The sequence below is a fragment of the Lepus europaeus genome, chromosome 23 (genome assembly GCF_033115175.1).
Source record: "Lepus europaeus isolate LE1 chromosome 23, mLepTim1.pri, whole genome shotgun sequence".
Taxonomy (NCBI): Eukaryota; Metazoa; Chordata; class Mammalia; order Lagomorpha; family Leporidae; genus Lepus; species Lepus europaeus.
In genome coordinates this window covers 618,225-637,824 of record NC_084849.1, presented here as the reverse complement: position 1 = coordinate 637,824, position 19,600 = coordinate 618,225, and the positions used below count along the sequence as shown (strand labels likewise).

The window sequence follows — 19,600 nt, the reverse complement described above, 5'->3', positions numbered from 1 at the left end:
CACGCAGGGCAGTGGTGTGGGCGCCTGGGTGGGCCAGGTCAGGCAGTTCAGAAGAGTGGAGCCAGGAGAACAGAGGAGACTCGGACGGAACGGGGACCAACGCAGTGTCGGGGCAGGGGCTGGAGCGAGAAGAAGGCGGGACACACGTCCCTGAGTTTCCCCAGAGCGGGCTACCCCACACCTGCCCACCCCACCAGGGACCCAGGCAGGAGGTCTGTGCAGGAGGTGCTGCCCCAGGGGACCCTGCCCATAGAACCGCATCACCAGGGCCCCAGGACTTCCATGTTTCCCACAGTATTGCCTGTAGGTGACTGATGCATTGTTGGTATTTGTGGAGGGCTGACAGGCACAACCCTGGACGGTGTAGCAAACCTCCTCCACTTCCAGTTTGTGTTTCAATACTGCAATGGCACGCACAGTCGTGCACACACGTGCCACTGTCGGGTGTCTGTGTGCACGTGCGCACCTCGCCAGGTGGTATCTACAGAGAGAAGGCTCCAGAGGCCAACACCGGTGGCTCCCAGGCTGCAGGCAGGAGCTGCCTCCCAGACGCTGCCCGGGCAGTAGGGGCTGTGCCCTGCAGCGCGGCTGCCCCACATCCACTGCCTGACCTGTCCACTCGCACAGGTAACACGTGCACAGCCGCCCAGAAACCCGAGCAGTGAGGGTTAAGAGCCTTGTGCCGTCCTCCAGGGAGATGTGTCTGCCTCCAGTTCCCATGGCCGCCCTCTGGCCATGTCCGGGCTCCTGGATCCAGGTCTTGTCTGATGGGTGTGACACAGCTCCTGGGACTTCCTGGTGGGAGGCACGCGCGGGGTCCATCCTCCCAGCTGCCGGCAGCCCTTGAACTTTCTGGCTGTGTTGCTAGTTCTAGATGTCCTCGGGGTTACCTCTGTGACTTAGCACACACGCCGAAAGCTGTTTCTGCGTGCCCCCCCGTGCCTCCCCACCACGGCACAGGGCAGACCTGCCCCTCCCCCGGCCTCTCTGGCCTCGCTGAGCCCTCGCCTGGATGCCCTCCACGGGTGTCTGCAGCAGCTGTGCTGTCCACAAGCCGCTTCTAAGGCGAGAGGCATCGACAGCTACCACGTGCGACCCCGCAAACGCCAATGGCGGTGGAGCTGGGCGCCCGGCGGGCCGAGGACCAGGACACGTTCTACTGCTAATGAAATCGTGCCGCTGGCTGGAGAATGCTCCCTGTCGCGGCTCCTGGCGCGCCAGTCGTAGTTCAGGCTACGCGGCCTGGGGCTCTGGTTCTACCGCCTTCTGCAAGGCTCAGAGCGCTGTTCCCAGAGCTGAGCTCGGCGTCCACCCCCACAGCACCCGGCGGGCACAGCCGCACGGCTCACGTGTGCAGGGAAGGAAATGCAGGCACAGAGAGGCCAGGCAACCTGCTCAGGCCACACAGCTGCTGGCTCCGGAGCTGGGCTGCACCCAGGCAACCAGGACGCTCCTAACAGCCAGGCCCTGCAGCCGCCACCCTGGGGGGTCCTCAGGACGTGGACAGCCCCTCCCTCCTTTCCAGGACTCTCCTGGCCGCTGGGTGGGGGCCCGAGTCCAGTGCGTGAGGGGCCAGCCCTGCCCTCCCCGTCGGTGGTGTTGCTTCCTTGCTGGCGTCCATCGGTGCACCATGGACAGGTGACAGGACAGTGACAGGAGTGACTCGGAGGCTCTCCAGGGCCGTGCACACAGCGAGCTCTCTGTGCCCTACGCCGCAGGTCCTCCCAAGCCACGTGTGGAGTCTGTGCAGCGCCAGGCAGTGTGATCCCAGCCCCACGGCCTCACCAGGGGCTGCAAGTGGCAGGAAGGAGCCTGCGGTGAGTGCAGCGCTGGCCTCACTTGGATTCTGGACTCCGGCTCCAGTGCTGGAGAGGATCCACTCCAGGTGCTAAGAATATTCCAGAAGTGCTGTGCGGAGCGTAAACTTCCTGGGCCCTGAATGTCAGAAAACTCCTCCCATTTCTCCTCACTTTGGTGGGCGGCACGTGGCCTGCCCCAGCGTCCGTGCCCATTCCACACGCAGCAGGGCCCCTCGCGGGAAAGAGAAGGGGGCGCCGTGCTGGCCCGGAGGCCCGGCCTCCTCAGAGCTGCTGCCCCCACCTAGAGGGACGCGGAAGTTTGTATTCATGAGCTCAGCCTTGGAGCATCGCCGCACAGGAAACCAACAGAGCCAGCGCCCAGGGCCCCTGACTTCAGGCCGGCTCCACGCTGTCTGCACCTCTCCTGTCCCCACAGCCACTGTCTGGCCAGGAGCTCTGCCAGCCCATGGAACAGACGCGATGACGAGGCTGAGGGGCCGGCCGACTTCAGGACGTCTCGGAGGAGGCCTTGGAGGGGCCACTGACGCTTCAGTGACCCCAAAGGCGCTCGCCGCAGGCAGGGAAGGGAGGCTGGCAGGACGGGGACTGTGTTCCCACGGAGCCCCTGGCTTCAGGAGCAGGGGTTCACCCAGGAGCAGGAGGCGAGGGACCAGCCCCATCTGCAACGCTGTGGGCCCAGCAGTGGGTTTGGGCGTGGCTTTGCCCACGTGCTGCACAGACATGGTCAGCCGGTGCATGAACTCCCACGCCCTGACATCGCTCGGTCATGGCACACGTCACCTCCATGTGTCCCAGGAACACAGCCCCCGGGGTCAAAGGCACAGACGATTCTGGGGGACAAGGTGGAGAGGTCCCTCAGGGGCACTCGGGGCCAGGCAGGGAAGCTGGCCCTGCCCTGAAGGAGCCTCCCAGCAGGTGCAGGGTTCCTGGAGCCCACCTCTGACCTCTCCCTTGATGGGGACACAGCCGCAGGACCCTGGGACCCGCTGCCCCTCCTCCACCTCCACAGCCTGGCGGCCCCTCTTGCTCCCCTCTGGCTCCCGCGTCCCAGGGAGCAGCAGCTCTGCTCCCCCAGCCTGACTCCCTGCCCAGCCCTTCTGCCTCATACTGAGTTCAGCTTTCGGCCCGGAGCCTGGAGAGGGGTCCAGGCGTGAGCAATTCCCTGCTATTCCCCTTCAAGCCACGAGGGGGCGCAGTGCTAGTTCATTTTGATTTTACTTTTCCAATAATCAACTACAAGAGAGTTACCTCCACACACAGACCCAACCGGACTCCCAATTTCCGTGTCCTGCTTTCATTGTCGGTCTGGTCCAAGTACTTTGCGAGGTCCAACTTCACATCTCTTCAGTCCATGAAGAGATTCAGAGACACGACTGTTTCCGTAAATACATAAACACTGTGTTTCTGCTTTGATTTCCACGTCACTGTCCCATGGCCAGAGGACACAGGCTCCTACGAGCTCACTCTCTGGTGTTTGTGGGGACTCGCCTGTGCCTCAGTGCACGGCCGTGTCTGCACGTCCCAGAGAGCGTGGGGTCTCCCCGTGAGTGACAGCCGTGTCTGCACGTCCCAGAGAGCGTGGGGTCTCCCCGTGAGTGACAGCCGTGTCTACACGTCCCAGAGAGCGTGGGGTCTCCCTGTGAGTGACAGCCGTGTCTACACGTCCCAGAGTGCGGGGTCTCCCCGTGAGTGACAGCCGTGTCCCAGAGAGCGTGGGGTCTCCCCGTGAGGGACAGCCGTGTCTGCACGTCCCAGAGAGCGTGGGGTCTCCCCGTGAGTGACAGCCGTGTCTACACATCCCAGAGATTGTGGGGTCTCCCCGTGAGTGACAGCCGTGTCTACACGTCCCAGAGAGTGTGGGGTCTCCCCGTGAGTGACAGCCGTGTCTACACGTCCCAGAGAGCGTGGGGTCTCCCCGTGAGTGACAGCCGTGTCTGCACGTCCCAGAGAGCGTGGGGTCTCCCCGTGAGGGACAGCCGTGTCTACACATCCCTTAGCGTGGGGTCTCCCCGTGAGTGACAGCCGTGTCTGCACGTCCCAGAGAGCGTGGGGTCTCCCCGTGAGTGACAGCCGTGTCTACATGTCCCAGAGAGCGTGGGGTCTCCCCGTGAGTGACAGCCGTGTCTGCACGTCCCAGAGAGCGTGGGGTCTCCCCGTGAGTGACAGCCGTGTCTACATGTCCCAGAGAGCGTGGGGTCTCCCCGTGAGTGACAGCCGTGTCCCAGAGAGCGTGGGGTCTCCCCGTGAGGGACAGCCGTGTCTGCACGTCCCAGAGAGCTTGAGGTCTCCCCATGAGTGACAGCCGTGTCTACATGTCCCAGAGTGCGGGGTCTCCCCGTGAGTGACAGCCATGTCTACACATCCCAGAGAGTGTGGGGTCTCCCTGTGAGTGACAGCCGTGTCTACACGTCCCAGAGAGCGTGGGGTCTCCCGTGAGTGACAGCCGTGTCTACACGTCCCAAAGTGTGGAGTCTCCCCGTGAGGGACAGCCATGTCTGCACCTTGTCTCTCCCCCAGCGCGGGGTCTCTCCTGTGAGTGACAGCCGTGTCTACACGTCCCAGAGAGCGTGGGGTCTCCCCGTGAGTGACAGCCGTGTCTACACGTCCCAGAGAGCGTGGGGTCTCCCCGTGAGTGACAGCCGTGTCTACACGTCCCAGAGAGCGTGGGGTCTCCCCGTGAGTGACAGCCGTGTCTACATGTCCCAGAGAGCGTGGGGTCTCCCCGTGAGTGACAGCCGTGTCCCAGAGAGCGTGGGGTCTCCCCGTGAGGGACAGCCGTGTCTGCACGTCCCAGAGAGCTTGAGGTCTCCCCATGAGTGACAGCCGTGTCTACACGTCCCAGAGAGCGTGGGGTCTCCCCGTGAGTGACAGCCGTGTCTACATGTCCCAGAGTGCGGGGTCTCCCCGTGAGTGACAGCCATGTCTACACATCCCAGAGAGTGTGGGGTCTCCCTGTGAGTGACAGCCGTGTCTACACGTCCCAGAGAGCGTGGGGTCTCCCGTGAGTGACAGCCGTGTCTACACGTCCCAAAGTGTGGAGTCTCCCCGTGAGGGACAGCCATGTCTGCACCTTGTCTCTCCCCCAGCGCGGGGTCTCTCCTGTGAGTGACAGCCGTGTCTACACATCCCAGAGAGCGTGGGGTCTCCCCGTGAGTGACAGCCGTGTCTACACGTCCCAGAGAGCGTGGGGTCTCCCCGTGAGTGACAGCCGTGTCTACACGTCCCAGAGAGCGTGGGGTCTCCCCGTGAGTGACAGCCGTGTCTACACGTCCCAGAGAGCGTGGGGTCTCCCCGTGAGTGACAGCCGTGTCTGCACGTCCCAGAGAGCGTGGGGTCTCCCCGTGAGTGACAGCCGTGTCTGCACGTCCCAGAGAGCGTGGGGTCTCCCCGTGAGTGACAGCCGTGTCTGCACGTCCCAGAGAGCGTGGGGTCTCCCCGTGAGTGACAGCCGTGTCTGCACGTCCCAGAGAGCGTGGGGTCTCCCCGTGAGTGACAGCCGTGTCTGCACGTCCCAGAGAGCGTGGGGTCTCCCCGTGAGTGACAGCCGTGTCTGCACGTCCCAGAGAGCGTGGGGTCTCCCCGTGAGTGACAGCCGTGTCTGCACGTCCCAGAGAGCGTGGGGTCTCCCCGTGAGTGACAGCTGTGTCTGCACGTCCCAGAGAGCGTGGGGTCTCCCCGTGAGTGACAGCCGTGTCTACACGTCCCAGAGTGCGGGGTCTCCCCGTGAGGGACAGCCATGTCTACACGTCCCAGAGAGCGTGGGGTCTCCCCGTGAGGGACAGCCGTGTCTACACGTCCCAAAGTGTGGAGTCTCCCCGTGAGGGACAGCCATGTCTGCACCTTGTCTCTCCCCCAGCGCGGGGTCTCTCCTGTGGGTGTTCCTCCCAACCCTGCTCCCCACCTGGCCCTGTCCGTGGAGCCCTGGGCACACCTGGACTGTCCTGAGAAGACCACGGGAGACAGGGGTCCTCACCTCTGGCCAGCAGTGTTCACTTGCACGTAGAGATGGCGTTGAGTAACGAACGCAGACAGGCTGGGGCTGTTTGTTGGTGTTGGGGTCGGGTCTGGAGCCAGAGGTCAGGAGGCTCCAATCCCGGCCCCCATGGCCGAGGGCTGGAAGATGAGAACCGAAAGGAAGCTCCCAGGCCCTGCCGTGTCAGGACAGGGGGTTTGTGCCGAGATGAGTGACACGGCCACAAGATGCCTGGAGCCCCCAGGAGCAGAGAGCACAAGGTGGGGCCCTCCCCCGGAGCACCCCAGGGGAGCAGCTGAGCTCAGACTCCGCCTCCAGACCGGGAGAGAACGGAGTCTGCTCTTGGAAGCCCCGGCCTGCGGTGACCACAGCCACCTTGCACACCCGGACAGGAGGGAGGGGCAGGGCAGCTGCTCTGTCTGCTCCACCTCTGAGCGCTGGCCAGAGCTTCTTTGCTCAGGTCAGACACTGGGCTCCGAGGATGGACACTGTTGCGAGATGCAGCCCCCCACCAAGGTCTGGACAGTAAGACCTAGGGGGTCTGCCGTGGGGCAAAGGCACAGACGCCCCTGGGCCGTGTGGTTTGTGTCCCATCCACAGTCCCTTTGCCTGCCTGGAACTAGGACTTGATACATGGAGCTGGAGCAGCCATCCTGTGACCATGACACTGAAGTCCACATGGTAGGACAGGAGGAGCAACTCAAAGGGGGCTCGGTTCTTTTTTTTTTTTTTTTTTTTTTTTTAGTAAAATTTTACTTATTTCTATGTATTTGAAAGGCAGACAGAGCTCTCACCTGCTGGCCCCCAAATGCCTGTCATGGCCAGGGCTGGGCCAGGCCAAAGCTGGGAGCCAGGCGCTCCATCTGGGTCTCCCATGTGGGTGGCAGGGGCCCAAGGACTTGAGCCATTACCTGCTGTTTCCCAGGTTGCCCTGGGAGCAAATCCCGGATTCAAAGCCAGGTGCTCTGATATGGGATATGGGCGTCCCCAGTGGATCCCAACCACCGACCCCAACACCTGCCCTGGGGCTGGGCTGCTGGGGACGTGTGCCACCTTGGCATCTCGCGCTCGCCCCAGCTGGCATCTGCAACACGGAAGCACAGGGGACGCGGACATCGCCGAGGAGAGGCCGGGCCGCCAGCCCTGGGACAGCCTCACCCGAGAGGCTGTCTGGCCGTGCCCTGGGCAGACGGCCCAGGGCGTCGCTGCCGGCTCTGAGAGCACCACCTCCCACTTGGCCGACCCTCGGCTCCCGGCACGCAGCCCAGGACGCGTGGGCAGCTGTGGCTTCTCCACTCGGAGGAAATGCATTTCTGAGTCACTGACGTCCATCTGCCACAGCAGCTGAAGCCAATATTGTGAGAGAGGAAGCAGCCCGAATGGAAGGCACCCTGGGAGGCCACCGCACAGCCCAGCCACGCCTGGGAGCCTCAGCCCCCTGGGCGCTTCAGGACGGCCCCAGAGGACACGCTGGCCGAGAGGGGGACGTGGCACCAGGTGCGGCCTGGGACAGTCAGGCCTGTGCACATGCCCCAGAGGCTGCTGGGAGGTCAGACAGCCGTGCCAGCGTGAGAAGCAGCAGACCCGCTGAGGCGGTGAGAGGCGACTCAGCTGGGAGGAACCAGGGGCCCGGCCCCACCAGAAGCAGGCAGGGAGTGAAGCCGCAAGGGACCAGGGCGAGCAGGTGTGGCTCCAGCCTGAGTCCCTCCCAGCCCGGCCTTGGCCTCAGAGCGGCTGCACACGCAGGCCCCAGGGGAGAGGCAGAGGCAGCCCCCTCCCGAGCGCGCGTGCCCACCTGCCCGCCCAGTGATGCCTGCAGTTACAGGGCCAGCGCACAGAGCTGGGCGTGACCCGCTGCACGAGGAAAAGGGACACCGTGAACGGGAGCCAAGAGACCACAGAGCGCTGGACCCCGAGTCCTGGACGGTGGGTCCTCCCCCGTGCCAGCCCCCACCCTGACCCTGCCGGCTGTCCCCAAGGGCAGGGTCAGGTCCTGTCTGGCCAGTGTGATGCACCTGGCTTGAGCTTTGGTGAGAACAAAGTGGACATCGAAAGGAGAGGCCCAAGCCTTTGCGATGGTGTCCACTTCCCACACGCTCTCCACACTCAGAGGCTAAGTCCGTCACAGGCGGGTCCCCGAGGGTCCCCTGGGCCCTGACTACAACGCAGCCAACAGAGAGAAGACTGACAGTGAGGGGCAACCTGAGAGGTCACGGATACCCTAGGGACATCCTGTCACGTGTGCCGTATACCCTGGGGACAGGCACTGCTGTCACGTGTGCCGTATACCCTAGGGACATCCTGTCACGTGTGCTCTCTCTCAGGCCAGTGCAGCGCTCGGTAAGCGGCCCTCCGCAGCACTGCGTCCAGCAAACGCGAGGACCTGTGGGGCCTTGGCCAGGCAGGTTGCTCGGCTGGACGCACCTGGAAACAGTGTCCCGCCCCTTTCACCCTGCAGGGCCCCGCGTCCGTGGCCTCTGCACACAGCAGGGAGCACAGGAGGGCTCGGAGCCATCAGGCCCTGTCCCTCCCACAGCGCCCAGGCTCTGTCTTTGGGGCTCAGTTCTTGCTCACCCCGGCCCTGACTGTCCCAGAAACAGAGGGACAGCCCCGGAGCCTGCCTCGGGGCTCCGCCCAGCTGCGGGGGCCACAGACGGGGAGCCTCAGGAACCACTCTGGGCACAGGAGTGGGGCAAGGCCCCGCCCTCAGGAGTCCTCCTGGTCAGCTACAGAGGGTCCCTAGGAGGGACGACAGAGGCCCAGCTTCTGTTTTGCTTTAAGATTCATTTATTTAGGGGCCGGCGCTATGGAGCAATGGGTTAAGCCATGGCCTGCAGCACCAGCATCCCACGTGGGTGCCAGTTTGAGTATCGGCTGCTCCACTTCCTGTCCACTTCCTGCTAGTGCACCTGGGAAAGCAGCAGAAGATGGCCCAAGCATTTGGGTCCCTGCACCCATGTGGGAGACCCGGATGGAACTCCTGGCTCCTGGCCGGCGCCTGGCCCAGCCTTGGCCATTGCAGCCATTTGGGGAGTGAACCAGTGGATAGAAGAGCTCTCTGCCTATGGCTCTCCCTCTCTCTTTGTAACCATGTTTTTCAAATAAATAAGCTTTAAAAATGATTTACTTATTTAAAAGGCAGTTAGAGAGAGACAGAGTCAGAGACAGGAGAGAGAATTTCCACCCACTGGTTCACTCCCCGATGTCCACAACAGCCAGGGCTGAGCCAGGCTGGAGCCAGGAGCCAGGAGCTTCGTCTGGGTCTCCGGTGCGGGTGCAGGGGCCCAAGCACTTGGGCCATCTTCTGTCAGCGAAGCAGCCGGCAACTTAACCCATCCACTACGCCACGATGCCGGCCCTGTTTTCCCGGTCCAGCTCCTGTCCCCCCACTCCCCTGCCCATCCCAGACAAAGTGTGAAAGCATGGCCAACCGAGCGGCCATGCTTGGATGCTGGAGCCACGCCCAGGTCCATGCCCCACCTTCACCTGCCCTGCCCTCAGGAGAAACACAGCAGGTCATGTGCCTCAGTTTCCCCACTGTGTGCCTGGTGGTGGCAGCACCTCCCTTGTGGCCGTGGCGGTCACTGAGGCCACACAGCATGTCCATGCAAGCACCATCCATTCCCGCCATTCACCTGGGTCCAGGCTGCACTCGCTAGATGAGGGTCAGGGCCGGTGACCCCTCTGGCCTGCTCTCCCAGCTACAGGTCCCTAGGATCCGCACTCGCTAGATGAGGGTCAGGGCTGGTGACCCCTCTGGCCTGCTCTCCCAGCTACAGGTCCCTAGGATCTGCATTCCCGTGCACTCCCCGGGGCAGAAGAGCAGGAGCAGGGTGCGGGCCCCGAGGCCATGTGGGCACCCGGCTGCGGTGCGCCCAGGGCACTGGGGACCCTGTTCCTGGGTGTGTCTGGGCTGCCTGTGGCGAGATCAGTGTCTGGATCCGTGGGCCGAGCGGGGATGCTCCCCCTCCCCTCGTGGTGGGCAGTGTGCCCTTCGTGCAGGACAGGAGCTGAGGGCATTTCCCAACCTCACCTGCCCTCGGACCAGGCGTCCGGGGTCCTCGGGGCGGCTGCCTGGGCTGCGAGTCACCCGCCGGCTCTCCTGGTTCCCCAGCTGGCAGCCAGCGGGCCCCGGGACGGTGCGGCCAGCACAGCAGTGGGAGCCAAGCCCACCCCCGGCCTCACAGCCTAAGGATCTGTGCCTCTGGAGGGCCCTGGCGCGCATTCCAGAGTTTGTCACTTGCTTTCCAGGGCACACGGGAGGCACCTGTGCTGGCACCACGTGCCGGCCATCAGTCACCTCAGGAGGAACCAGGGGTGCCGCCAATGCCCACAGGCGTCCAAACACGCGCTGTCCTGAGTCCCCTCCCGTGGCGCCCGAGACTGCGCGGATGCACAGTACTTGATGGTTCCTTAGACCGACTCCTGTGAGCTCAATGAACTCGTGTCTTAAGTAAGCCATACACTGCTACGGAAAACGGAAACCTTGGCTCGTTTGTCCAGCAGTCAGCAAACAGAGGATGGCAACCAAATGCAGCCACCAAAGCCAGACCCCTGGCGTGGGGAGAGGCCCCTTCCCCTCAAAGGGAGGCAGTGGCCGGGGGAGGGGCCGGAGCCCAGAGGCTGAGCGTGGAGGCGGGAGGGGTGAGGCACCCAGGCTGTGATGTGGCTCCAACACTGTGGGGGCTCCCTGGGCGCCCCCTCAGCCCATGCTGGGGGCAGACAAAGAGGAGGAGCCAGGCTTCTCCCATGCTAACTCCTGGAACCCACGAGGCTCCTCAGGTCAGTGTCCCTTCCTCCCGCAGGCCCCGAGACACCCGTGACTGCCCACCGGAATGTCTCCCAGGCAGGGGACACGGAGCTCCGACGATGGCAGGGTCTCACCCCAGCCACCTTTCTGGTGTCAGAACCACGAGGAGGGCGCTGCTGGCACCTGGCAGGTGCTGGAGACTAGAGCCTGCCCAGTGCCCTCCTCACCACAGGGCCTGCCCAGCACCCAGAGTGGCACTGCCCGGTTCTCAGGCTGCCTGGAGTCTGGGTTTTCCCTTGTGCCAATCACAGCACCGCCCTCTGCTACCAGCTCATCTGGGTCCCGGCAGATGCAAGTGAGGCCTTGGATGTGATTTAAAACCAACCATCTCCGCCGTCACCAACCACCATCACCGCTGTCACCACCATTGCTGCCATCACCAACCACCATCGCCGCCATCACCAACCACCATCGCCGCTGTCACCAACCAGCTAAACCAACCACCATCACCATCGTCACCAACCACCATCACCGCCGTCACCAACCACCATCGCCGCCATCACCACCATTGCTGCCATCACCAACCACCATCGCCGCTGTCACCAACCACCATCGCTGCCGTCACCACCATCGCTGCCATCACCAACCACCATCGCCGCCGTCACCACCATCACTGCCATCACCAACCACCATCACCATCGTCACCGACCAGCTAAACCAACCATCACCGCTGTCCCTGACAAGATGCAGCGTCCCAGGACACAGAATCCCCGTGCGGCCGCCTCCTTCCACAGGGACTCCTCCTAGGACGGGCGCAGGGCCCAGCGGGTAAGCTGCCAACCAGGATGCCACTGGCCCGCATCGGAGCACCAGGCACAAATCCGGCTCCACTCCTGAAATGCAGGCCCTGAAGGCAGTGGCGATGGCTCAGGCAATTGGGTCCCTGCCTGCACCCACATGGGGGACACAGACGGGTTCTTGGCTCCCCGCTTCAGGCTGCAGGGCACTTGGGGAGTGAATAAACTGTCTGACTCTGTGTCTCCAATAGTAACTGTTTTTTTTTTAATTGTTTGTTTTAATTTCCTAGCAACTGACCCTGAGCACTTTCAGGCCCTGTCCCCCCACCACCGGTCACCTGCCCCGCCCTCCTCACACCCTGCAGCTCTGGGTGCTCTGTGCACCTGCTGATCCCGCCCCCTGTGCCCTCCCTTGTCTCCACGGGTGCCTCAGGTCAGACCTTGGCAGAGCAGCCCCCGCGGTTTCATCAGAGTCCCACAGGAATGCTCCCAGGAGGGGTAGCCACACCCCCTTGACTCCCGGATGTGGGGCAGCAAGGACTGGACTCGGATCTGCTGGCCTGCAAGGACTGAGGTGGGAGAGCAGTCCTAGACTGCTTCCTGGAGGAGGAAGCAAGCGAGGGCTGGGGAATGCCTCTGGGTGCCTCCCTGTCTTGTGCACTAAGTCGGCTGTGGGGCTGCAGCTCTTAGTAGCTTCAAGCCCACCTAGGAAGTCTCTCCTGCCAGCGACACAGCAGGGCGTTCAGACCCGTGTGGACAGCAGGCGGTGGCCAGGTGGGCACCGGGGTGACCACTCACCGCCCCTCCAACGGAGCCCCCAGCGTCCCCTCCCACATCTCCCCGCAAAGGCACCTGCACCTCGGCACCAGCACCGGAGGCCCAGCGAACCCGCCTCAGCCTCGGGGGCCCTGCACGGCGTCCCTGGGGGGCCCGGGAATCGAGGGGCCATGTTCTGTCGTTTCCGGAGGGAAACTCCTTCCGGAAGACAGCCCGCGGCTCTGACGTGAGCTCCCCCTACACGCACTCCGCCTAGGGCTGGGGCTGTGGATTCGCAGACACACTGAAGCCCACCCGAGGACCGGGGTCCTCGCGCGCCCTCCTCAGGGCTCCCCCCGCCCCGGGTCCTCATACCCCTCCTCAGGGCCCCTCCCCAGGGCCCCCATCCTCACGGCACCTCCTCAGGGCCCCCCAGCCCTCACAGCCCCTCCCCAGGGCCCCCATCCTCACGCCCCCTCCTCAGGGCCCCCATCCTCACACCCCCTCCTCAGGGCCCCCCTATCCTCACGCCCCCTCCTCAGAGCCCCCCCAACCTCACACCCCCTCCTCAGAGCCCCCCCAACCTCACGCCCCCTCCTCAGGGCCCCCATCCTCACGCCCCCTCCTCAGGGCCCCCCTCCTCACGCCCCCTCCTCAGAGCCCCCATCCTCACGGCCCCTCCTCAGGGCCCCCCAGCCCTCACACTGGCCTCCCGCAGCTCCTCGTGCCCCCCCCACTCACCCCTGCAGCACTGATGGACGCCCACCCTGTGCCAGGTGGACACGACGCGCTCACACTGTGCACCCCGACAAGTGGATGTTAGCAGAGGGAAGGGCTTGGGCCGCCAGCCTCCCCGCCTGGCCAGTGGGGCAGCTGGCAGCTCCCCCAGGTCAGCCTTGCCGAAGGTAGCATCTTACCTAGATCGGTGCCCCGGCGCCTCCCTCCCCTCCCAGAGCTGGGCTGGGATCCCGGCGGGTCCAGCTGGCCAGACAACCTGGGGCCGGCTTCTGTGTTGTTCCGCACCCCCGCCCCGCTCCCTTTCAGCAGAGAAAGCAGAGGTCTGGGGGCCGTGACTCTACTCCCCGCCCCTGTTCTCCTACATTCTGTCCATGCTCTCTCTCTCTCTCTCTGTCTCTCTGTCTCTCTCTTTTTGACAGGCAGAGTTAGACAGTGAGAGAGACAGAGAGAAAGGTCTTCCTTCCATTGGTTCACCCCCCAAATAGCTGCTACGGCCCGCCGATCCGAAGCCTGGAGCCAGGTGCTTTCTCCTGGTCTCCCATGGGGTGCAGGGCCCAAGCACTTGGGCCATCCTCCACTGCACTCCAGGGCCACAGCAGAGAGCTGGACTGGAAGAGGGGCAACCGGGACAGAACCAGCGCCCCAACTGGGACTAGAACCCGGGGTGCTGGCACCGCAGGTGGAGGATTAGCCTAGTGAGCCACAGCACCAGCCAGCAGTGGTCTCTTAAAATACGTTTATTTAAGAAAAAATGAGAAGTTGGCACATGTGGGGCAGGGCCTGTGCACACAGCATGCCATGGGCCTTGGGCGCCACCAGCATGGACAAAAGCTGCCCTCGGGGTCACAGGGCAGGGTCGCACAGACAGGAGAGCCAGGGCAAGGGGGGTGGATTTCTGACCCCAAGGGTGCCGAGTCAGCTCCACAGAGGTGGGCGTGGGGCCGGCACACCCCAGCCCCATCTCTGGCCGGCACCTGCGTCCACCACGGGACCTTCTGCTTTAACTGACACTTTGACCCAAGGCAGAAATGCACCCACCTGACGCAGTGCCCTTTCTGGGCCCCCCCAACAACCTCCTGACGCCCTGGGCCAGTCGTCACCGCTTGTTCCGGGCTTCTCCCTGCACGAGACCACCCCGCGCCTTTGCCCTCCACGGCTGTGTGGACATGGCCTGGAGTGGGCCCAGTTACAGAGAATGGCCACACTGCACTCTGGACTTGCAAACCACACCCCAGGATCGGGCTCCAGAGCTGACCCCTCACCTCCCCCCTCCATCCCCAGCACAGCCTCCTGCCTGTCCCGGGCACACGGCAACCCCCATGGGCTCACAGGGCTGGGCTCCGCGCAGGGCGGCTGCCAGGGCATCTCCCTTCTGGCTTCCCTGAGCGTGGAGGCTCTCAGCCCCAGAGCGCAGACTTCCTGTGCCAGCTGCAAGCACAAAGCCCAGAGCTGTGTTTTGCGTGCGATCTGAGATATTCCGGAGATGGCTCTGTCTGGACATTTCCTTCTGGCCTGAGCGTCGCATCTAGAAGCAGACTCCCACGTCCGTGTAAAAGGTGGCTGTGCCGCATTTCCGTAGGGAACGCTCTCGGCCGGGTTCTCTGGATCCGACTCTGCATGGCCCACTTTGCCAAGGTCAACAAGATGTCCCCAGTGAATAAAGGTGGGGTGCGGTGGGGGGGACAAAAGAGGGCACAGCCTCTCTGACCCCAGGACCCTCCTTCCTGCCTGCCAGCCTCTTCCAAGCCAGGGGAGACCCCCAGGAAGCAGTCAGGGCAGGAAGTGTGGGCCATAAACAGGGTTGTCAGTCAGTTAGCTCTGGGTAAAAACCTGCAGGAATCTCTCTCATAATTCTGGGCCTAAAATGGAAAAAGCCATGATAAAAAGAGCAGGCTTCCTCCCCCAGGAAGCTCTCTCGGATTTCCTCACACCTTTAACACAGAGAATGGACTCCAAACTGGGAGGGTCTGGGACTGTTTCCAAAGGGCCTCAAGCCCCCTGCCATGCTGTCCTCTCCACAGGGACCCCCTGGGATGGGCGTCAGATGTTGGTGACTCTTGTCAGTTCCTGGAACAAGCGGTGAATGATTGCTGGGTTCAGACCTTGCACCAGGCTCATGGGTCTCAGAGAAAAAGTAACAGAGAGAGAGAGGGAGGGAGGGAGAGAGAGAGAGAAGGAGAAGGGCAGTGACAGAGAGACAAAGAATGACAGAGAGCGACAGGAACAGAGACAGAGACACGGAGAGACAGACAGGAAGGAGAGGTGGGGCAGGGAGGGAAACGGGAGGAGGAGGCGGCAGGGATTTGGGGAGGAGATGAGGAAAGCAGATCTTAAAGAGAAAGGAAGAAGGGGGCAGGGAGAGGAGGGGGCGGCTGGGGGAGGGGACCACGCCCCCCACTCCAGGGTCCCCCGGTCAGGGTCGGCAAGGTTGGTAGAAGCCCCTGGCTTCTTCAGCCTCCCACACTGCTGGCTGCTTCTCACCTTGGGGGCCCAGGAGGGGGTGGCGCGGGCCGAGCTGGCCGGCTCCGCGTTACACAACCCCAGCACTGCCCGTGTTTTACGTAACCCTCCGGCTCTCCCCAGAAAACAGACCAAGCACCCGCAAGTGCACTTCCCAGGAGCTGTGCTGCTGGCCGGCACCGCCCAGGCCGAGACGGACCACGCATGTGAACAGAACTTCTCTGGCAGCCCAGGCTGGTGGGAAAGATCAGAGCGCGGGGGCGGCTCCGGGAGCCCCTGCTGGGGTGCAGAGGACATGGTGTCCGCTCCCTGAGAGGGAGGCAGGCTGCGTCCAGACAGAGGCTCAGGGGATCCCTCACCTGCGCGTCCAGTCCCGGCCAGGAAGCCAGGCCACCGCAGGCCGGGCCGGGCAGCGGACAGAGCCCCCAGGACACCTCCTCCCGAGCCTGTTCCCGACACTTGCTGGAGCAGGCTCGCTGAGCTGCCGGCACAGCAGCAGAGCCACCAGCCGACCGTGCAGGCGCACGACTTCTCCTCCCTCCCCGCCTCCACACAGAGCAGCCCAGCCGGAAAAGTGCCGCTCTCACCAGCTGCCCGTGGACTCCGACCTGCGGGACCAAGGCTGACCTGCCGAGACCCCCAGGGGGCAGGCTCGGGGTTTGCAGGGCTCCAGCAGGTGACTCCCAGGACCTACGTCCACGCGGGCACCCACTCCCTGCCAAGCACTGCTGGAACCTGGAGCCCCCCGCCCACGCATCCTCCACGCTCTCCCCAACAGACCCTCCCAGCACCAGAGCCCTGCGCACCCTGGGAGGCTGTCTAGGCCAGGGGTCAGGGGTCACAGCACCCGTGAAGGCCAACAACAGTAGCTTAGCATCCCCCCCCCCCCTCAGAAGTTCTCCCAAGTTGTCCCGGGATTAAGTTGGAGTCTCTGTGGTCCGGGGAGGGGGCAGCGGCCCCTCTCCAGTGTACCTCGGGTGAGCAAAAGGAGGGAGCGGCCATCGGGTCCGCAAAGGGCCCAGTTCCCTTCCAACGCCCATTCTAGTTCCCCCAAGGGGTACGGAGGCAGCCTCCGGCCCTGCACCCCTCGGCCCGCCCGCCCGGACGCACAGCTCACCGTTGAGCTGGTTGTAGACCACCTCCTCCAGGTGTCCCAGGCGCCGCAGGATGGCCTCGCGGTCAGTGCCCGCGCCCGCCCCAGCGATCCGGCCGCGCGCCCTGCGGTCGGCGCCGCGCACGAGCTGCGCCCGCCGCCCGGCGCGGTCTTGCAGCCGGCAGTAGGCAGAGAAGAGCACGATGCCCACGAAGACCAGGATGTTCACGGCCAGCAAAGTTTGGATCCGCCTGGCCACCGCCATGGGCGCGAGGCATCCCCGGCGGCCCGGCCCGCCGCCTGGGGACCGCGCGCCGCCCGCGCGCGCAGGGCGCTGTCCCTTCAGCACCGCCGCGCGCGCCCCGCGTCCCCGTGCGCAGGGACTGCCCGGGGCTGCGGGTGCGGGGGCCGGCGGGCATCGCCGGCGGAGGGCGCGGCCGGGAGCGGGGCGCGGAGCGCCGCGGCTGCGCCCGCTCCTGCCCGCCCCGCGACCGCCGCGCCGGTGCGCAGTGACGCGGCCTCCATCCGGCCGCGCGCCTCCCCGCGCCCGGTCCGCCCCGCCCCCCCTGGCGCGCCCCGCCCGGTGCGTCCCGGCCCCCGCCCCTCTCTCCGCAGGCGCCCTGCCGGGTCCTCCCGCCTCCCCGGCCTGGTCCACCCCGTCCCCGCCCACCCACCGCCAGGACACCCAGGGTCCCCCGGGGGGGGGGGGGGCGGGATCGCCCAGGCCAAGGACATCGGCACACCGGGAGGCGGGCACATCTCCCCACGTAACACCCGGGCTCCCGAGGCCCCTGCAGTGCTAGGGACCCCAAACTCCGCCCAGGGGGCCCCGGGGCCTCCGGGGAACCCCAGGTCAGAGCTGGGGTCGGCAGGTGTAGGGCGGAGCTTCCTGGGACCCAGGGGAGCGCACAGGAGCTGCCTGCAGCCTAGAATCTTCCCCTCCGAGCACAGGGGTGAGGTTGGAGTGGAAGCCACCCCTCGCCCCTGTTTCCCGAACCCCCGCTGAACAAGCCGCTGGCTCTCCAACTGCAGCAGTGCAGGGGTGCAGCCTGGACCTCTCAGAGGCTCTGGCCAGCTGACATCGGGGGAAGGGTCTGCAGTAACGTGGGGTGGCCGGGCAGCCCTGACCCGCAGAGCAGGGCCTCTGTCTGCCGGGGGCAGCCTTGACCCGCAGAGCAGGCCCTCTGTCTGCCGGGGGCAGCCTTGACCCGCAGAGCAGGGCCTCTGTGGAGTGGCCAGGGGCAGCCTTGACCCGCAGAGCAGGGCCTCTGTCTGCCGGGGGCAGCCTTGACCCGCAGAGCAGGGCCTCTGTGGAGTGGCCAGGGGCAGCCTTGACCCGCAGAGCTGGGGCCTCTGTGGGGTGGCTGGGGCAGCCTTGACCCGCAGAGCGGGGCCTCTGTCTGCCGGGGGCAGCCCTGACCCGCAGAGCAGGGCCTCTGTGGGGTGGCCGGGGCAGCCTTGACCCGCAGAGCAGGCCCTCTGTCTGCCGGGGGCAGCCTTGACCCGCAGAGCTGGGGCCTCTGTGGGGTGGCTGGGGCAGCCTTGACCCGCAGAGCAGGGCCTCTGTCTGCCGGGGGCAGCCTTGACCCGCAGAGCAGGGCCTCTGTGGAGTGGCCAGGGGCAGCCTTGACCCGCAGAGCTGGGGCCTCTGTGGGGTGGCCGGGGGCAGCCCTGACCCGCAGAGCGGGGCCTCTGTCTGCCGGGGGCAGCCCTGACCCGCAGAGCAGGCCCTCTGTGGGGTGGCCGGGGGCAGCCCTGACCCGCAGAGCAGGCCCTCTGTGGGGTGGCCGGGGGCAGCCCTGACCCGCAGAGCAGGCCCTCTGTGGGGTGGCCGGGGGCAGCCCTGACCCGCAGAGCAGGCCCTCTGTGGGGTGGCCGGGGGCAGCCCTGACCCGCAGAGCAGGCCCTCTGGCTCCCCTGTGCCAGGAGCAGTGTCTGACACAGCAGCACCCGCAGACACGGCTCAGCCGGCGGTGGACGCCACTGGGCTCCCTTTGTGCAGAGAGGAGGGAGACAGGGCCCTGGGACATCGGAGCTCTTGGCTCTGCACGTGCGTGTACCTGTGTGTACATGTGTGTGCATGTGTCTCGTCATGGGTGTGGGCACACTGTGCATGTGGTCTTCTGTGTGTGTTCACATGTCTGTGTATGTATGTTGTGTGCGTGTGTGTGTATCCCGGGGTCCATGTGTCTGCATGTTGTGTGTGCCTGTGTTGTTGGGGTGTGAATACGAATGAGTGTGTGTGTATTACCACATGTGTATGCAGATCTGTGTGGATGAGGCTGTGCGTGTGTGTGAACATGTGTGTCAGGATGTGTCAGAATGTGTGTATTAGATCATGTGTGCGGGAACACATGTGGGGGCATGCGTGTGTGAAAGAATGTGTATTGTGAGAATACGTGTGTATGAGAACATGTGTGTGAGCATGTGAACACATGTGAGAATGTGTTGAGAGCAGTGTACATGAAACACACGTGAGACCACATATGCACTAGAACACTGTGAGAACACACATGTGAATGTGCATGGACACACATGTGAGAACATTGTGAAAGCACGCGTGTGAGAGAATTGTAGTGTGAGAACACGTGCATATGAGAACACATGTGTGAGAGAACATGTGTGTGCGAGAACATGTGTGTGTGAGAGAGTGTGTGTCGACACGGGACTCTGGACCCGTGCTCTCTTCTCCAGACGTGTGCCAGGCCGTGCAGAGGTTCCCTGCCTCTCGGGGGACACTGGCGAGAGCTGGGAGCCACCCTCTGTGTGGCGGGGCGGCCTCTTTTCTCTCCAGGACATTTGTCTCAAGAAGTTCAGGGGAGCCCGTCTGCAAGGCCCGTGGCCCAGGCCTGCGACGGGGGCGCCGCCCGTGTCGGTTGCTGTCGACGCGCAGGCTGGGAGCCTGTTTCGGCCCCCGCCCCAGGAGTCTCCGTGCGGCAAGTGGCACGCACGCCAGGCTGTTGTGGGTGAACTGCTGCGTGTGCAGTCACACGCCGAGGGCACCGCGGGCTCCGTGTGGGATCCGCTGATTAACCCCAGCAGCACCTGCGGTGGCGAGGGGGGCAGACGGGCTCACCTGGCTGGCTGTGTGAGGAAACTGAGGCAGCGAGCGCGAGCACGGACCACGAGGCGCTGCATGTGTGTGCCTGTGTGTGCATGTGTGTGCCCAGGCACCGCCGCCACTCAGGAGCAACACCCAGCACTTCTCACTGT

At 64.6% G+C, this 19,600-nt stretch overlaps 1 protein-coding gene across 1 annotated transcript in view; it reads right to left on the bottom strand.

The window, feature by feature from the left end:
- GALNT9 (polypeptide N-acetylgalactosaminyltransferase 9) overlaps positions 1–16,652 on the bottom strand; it is a 36,868-nt gene extending 20,216 nt beyond the window's left edge. The window contains exon 1 of the mRNA XM_062182198.1: positions 16,412–16,652. Within this exon, the coding sequence (XP_062038182.1) occupies positions 16,412–16,652 (241 nt within the window). The remainder of the gene's footprint in view (positions 1–16,411) is intronic.
- Positions 16,653–19,600: the final 2,948 nt, after the last annotated feature.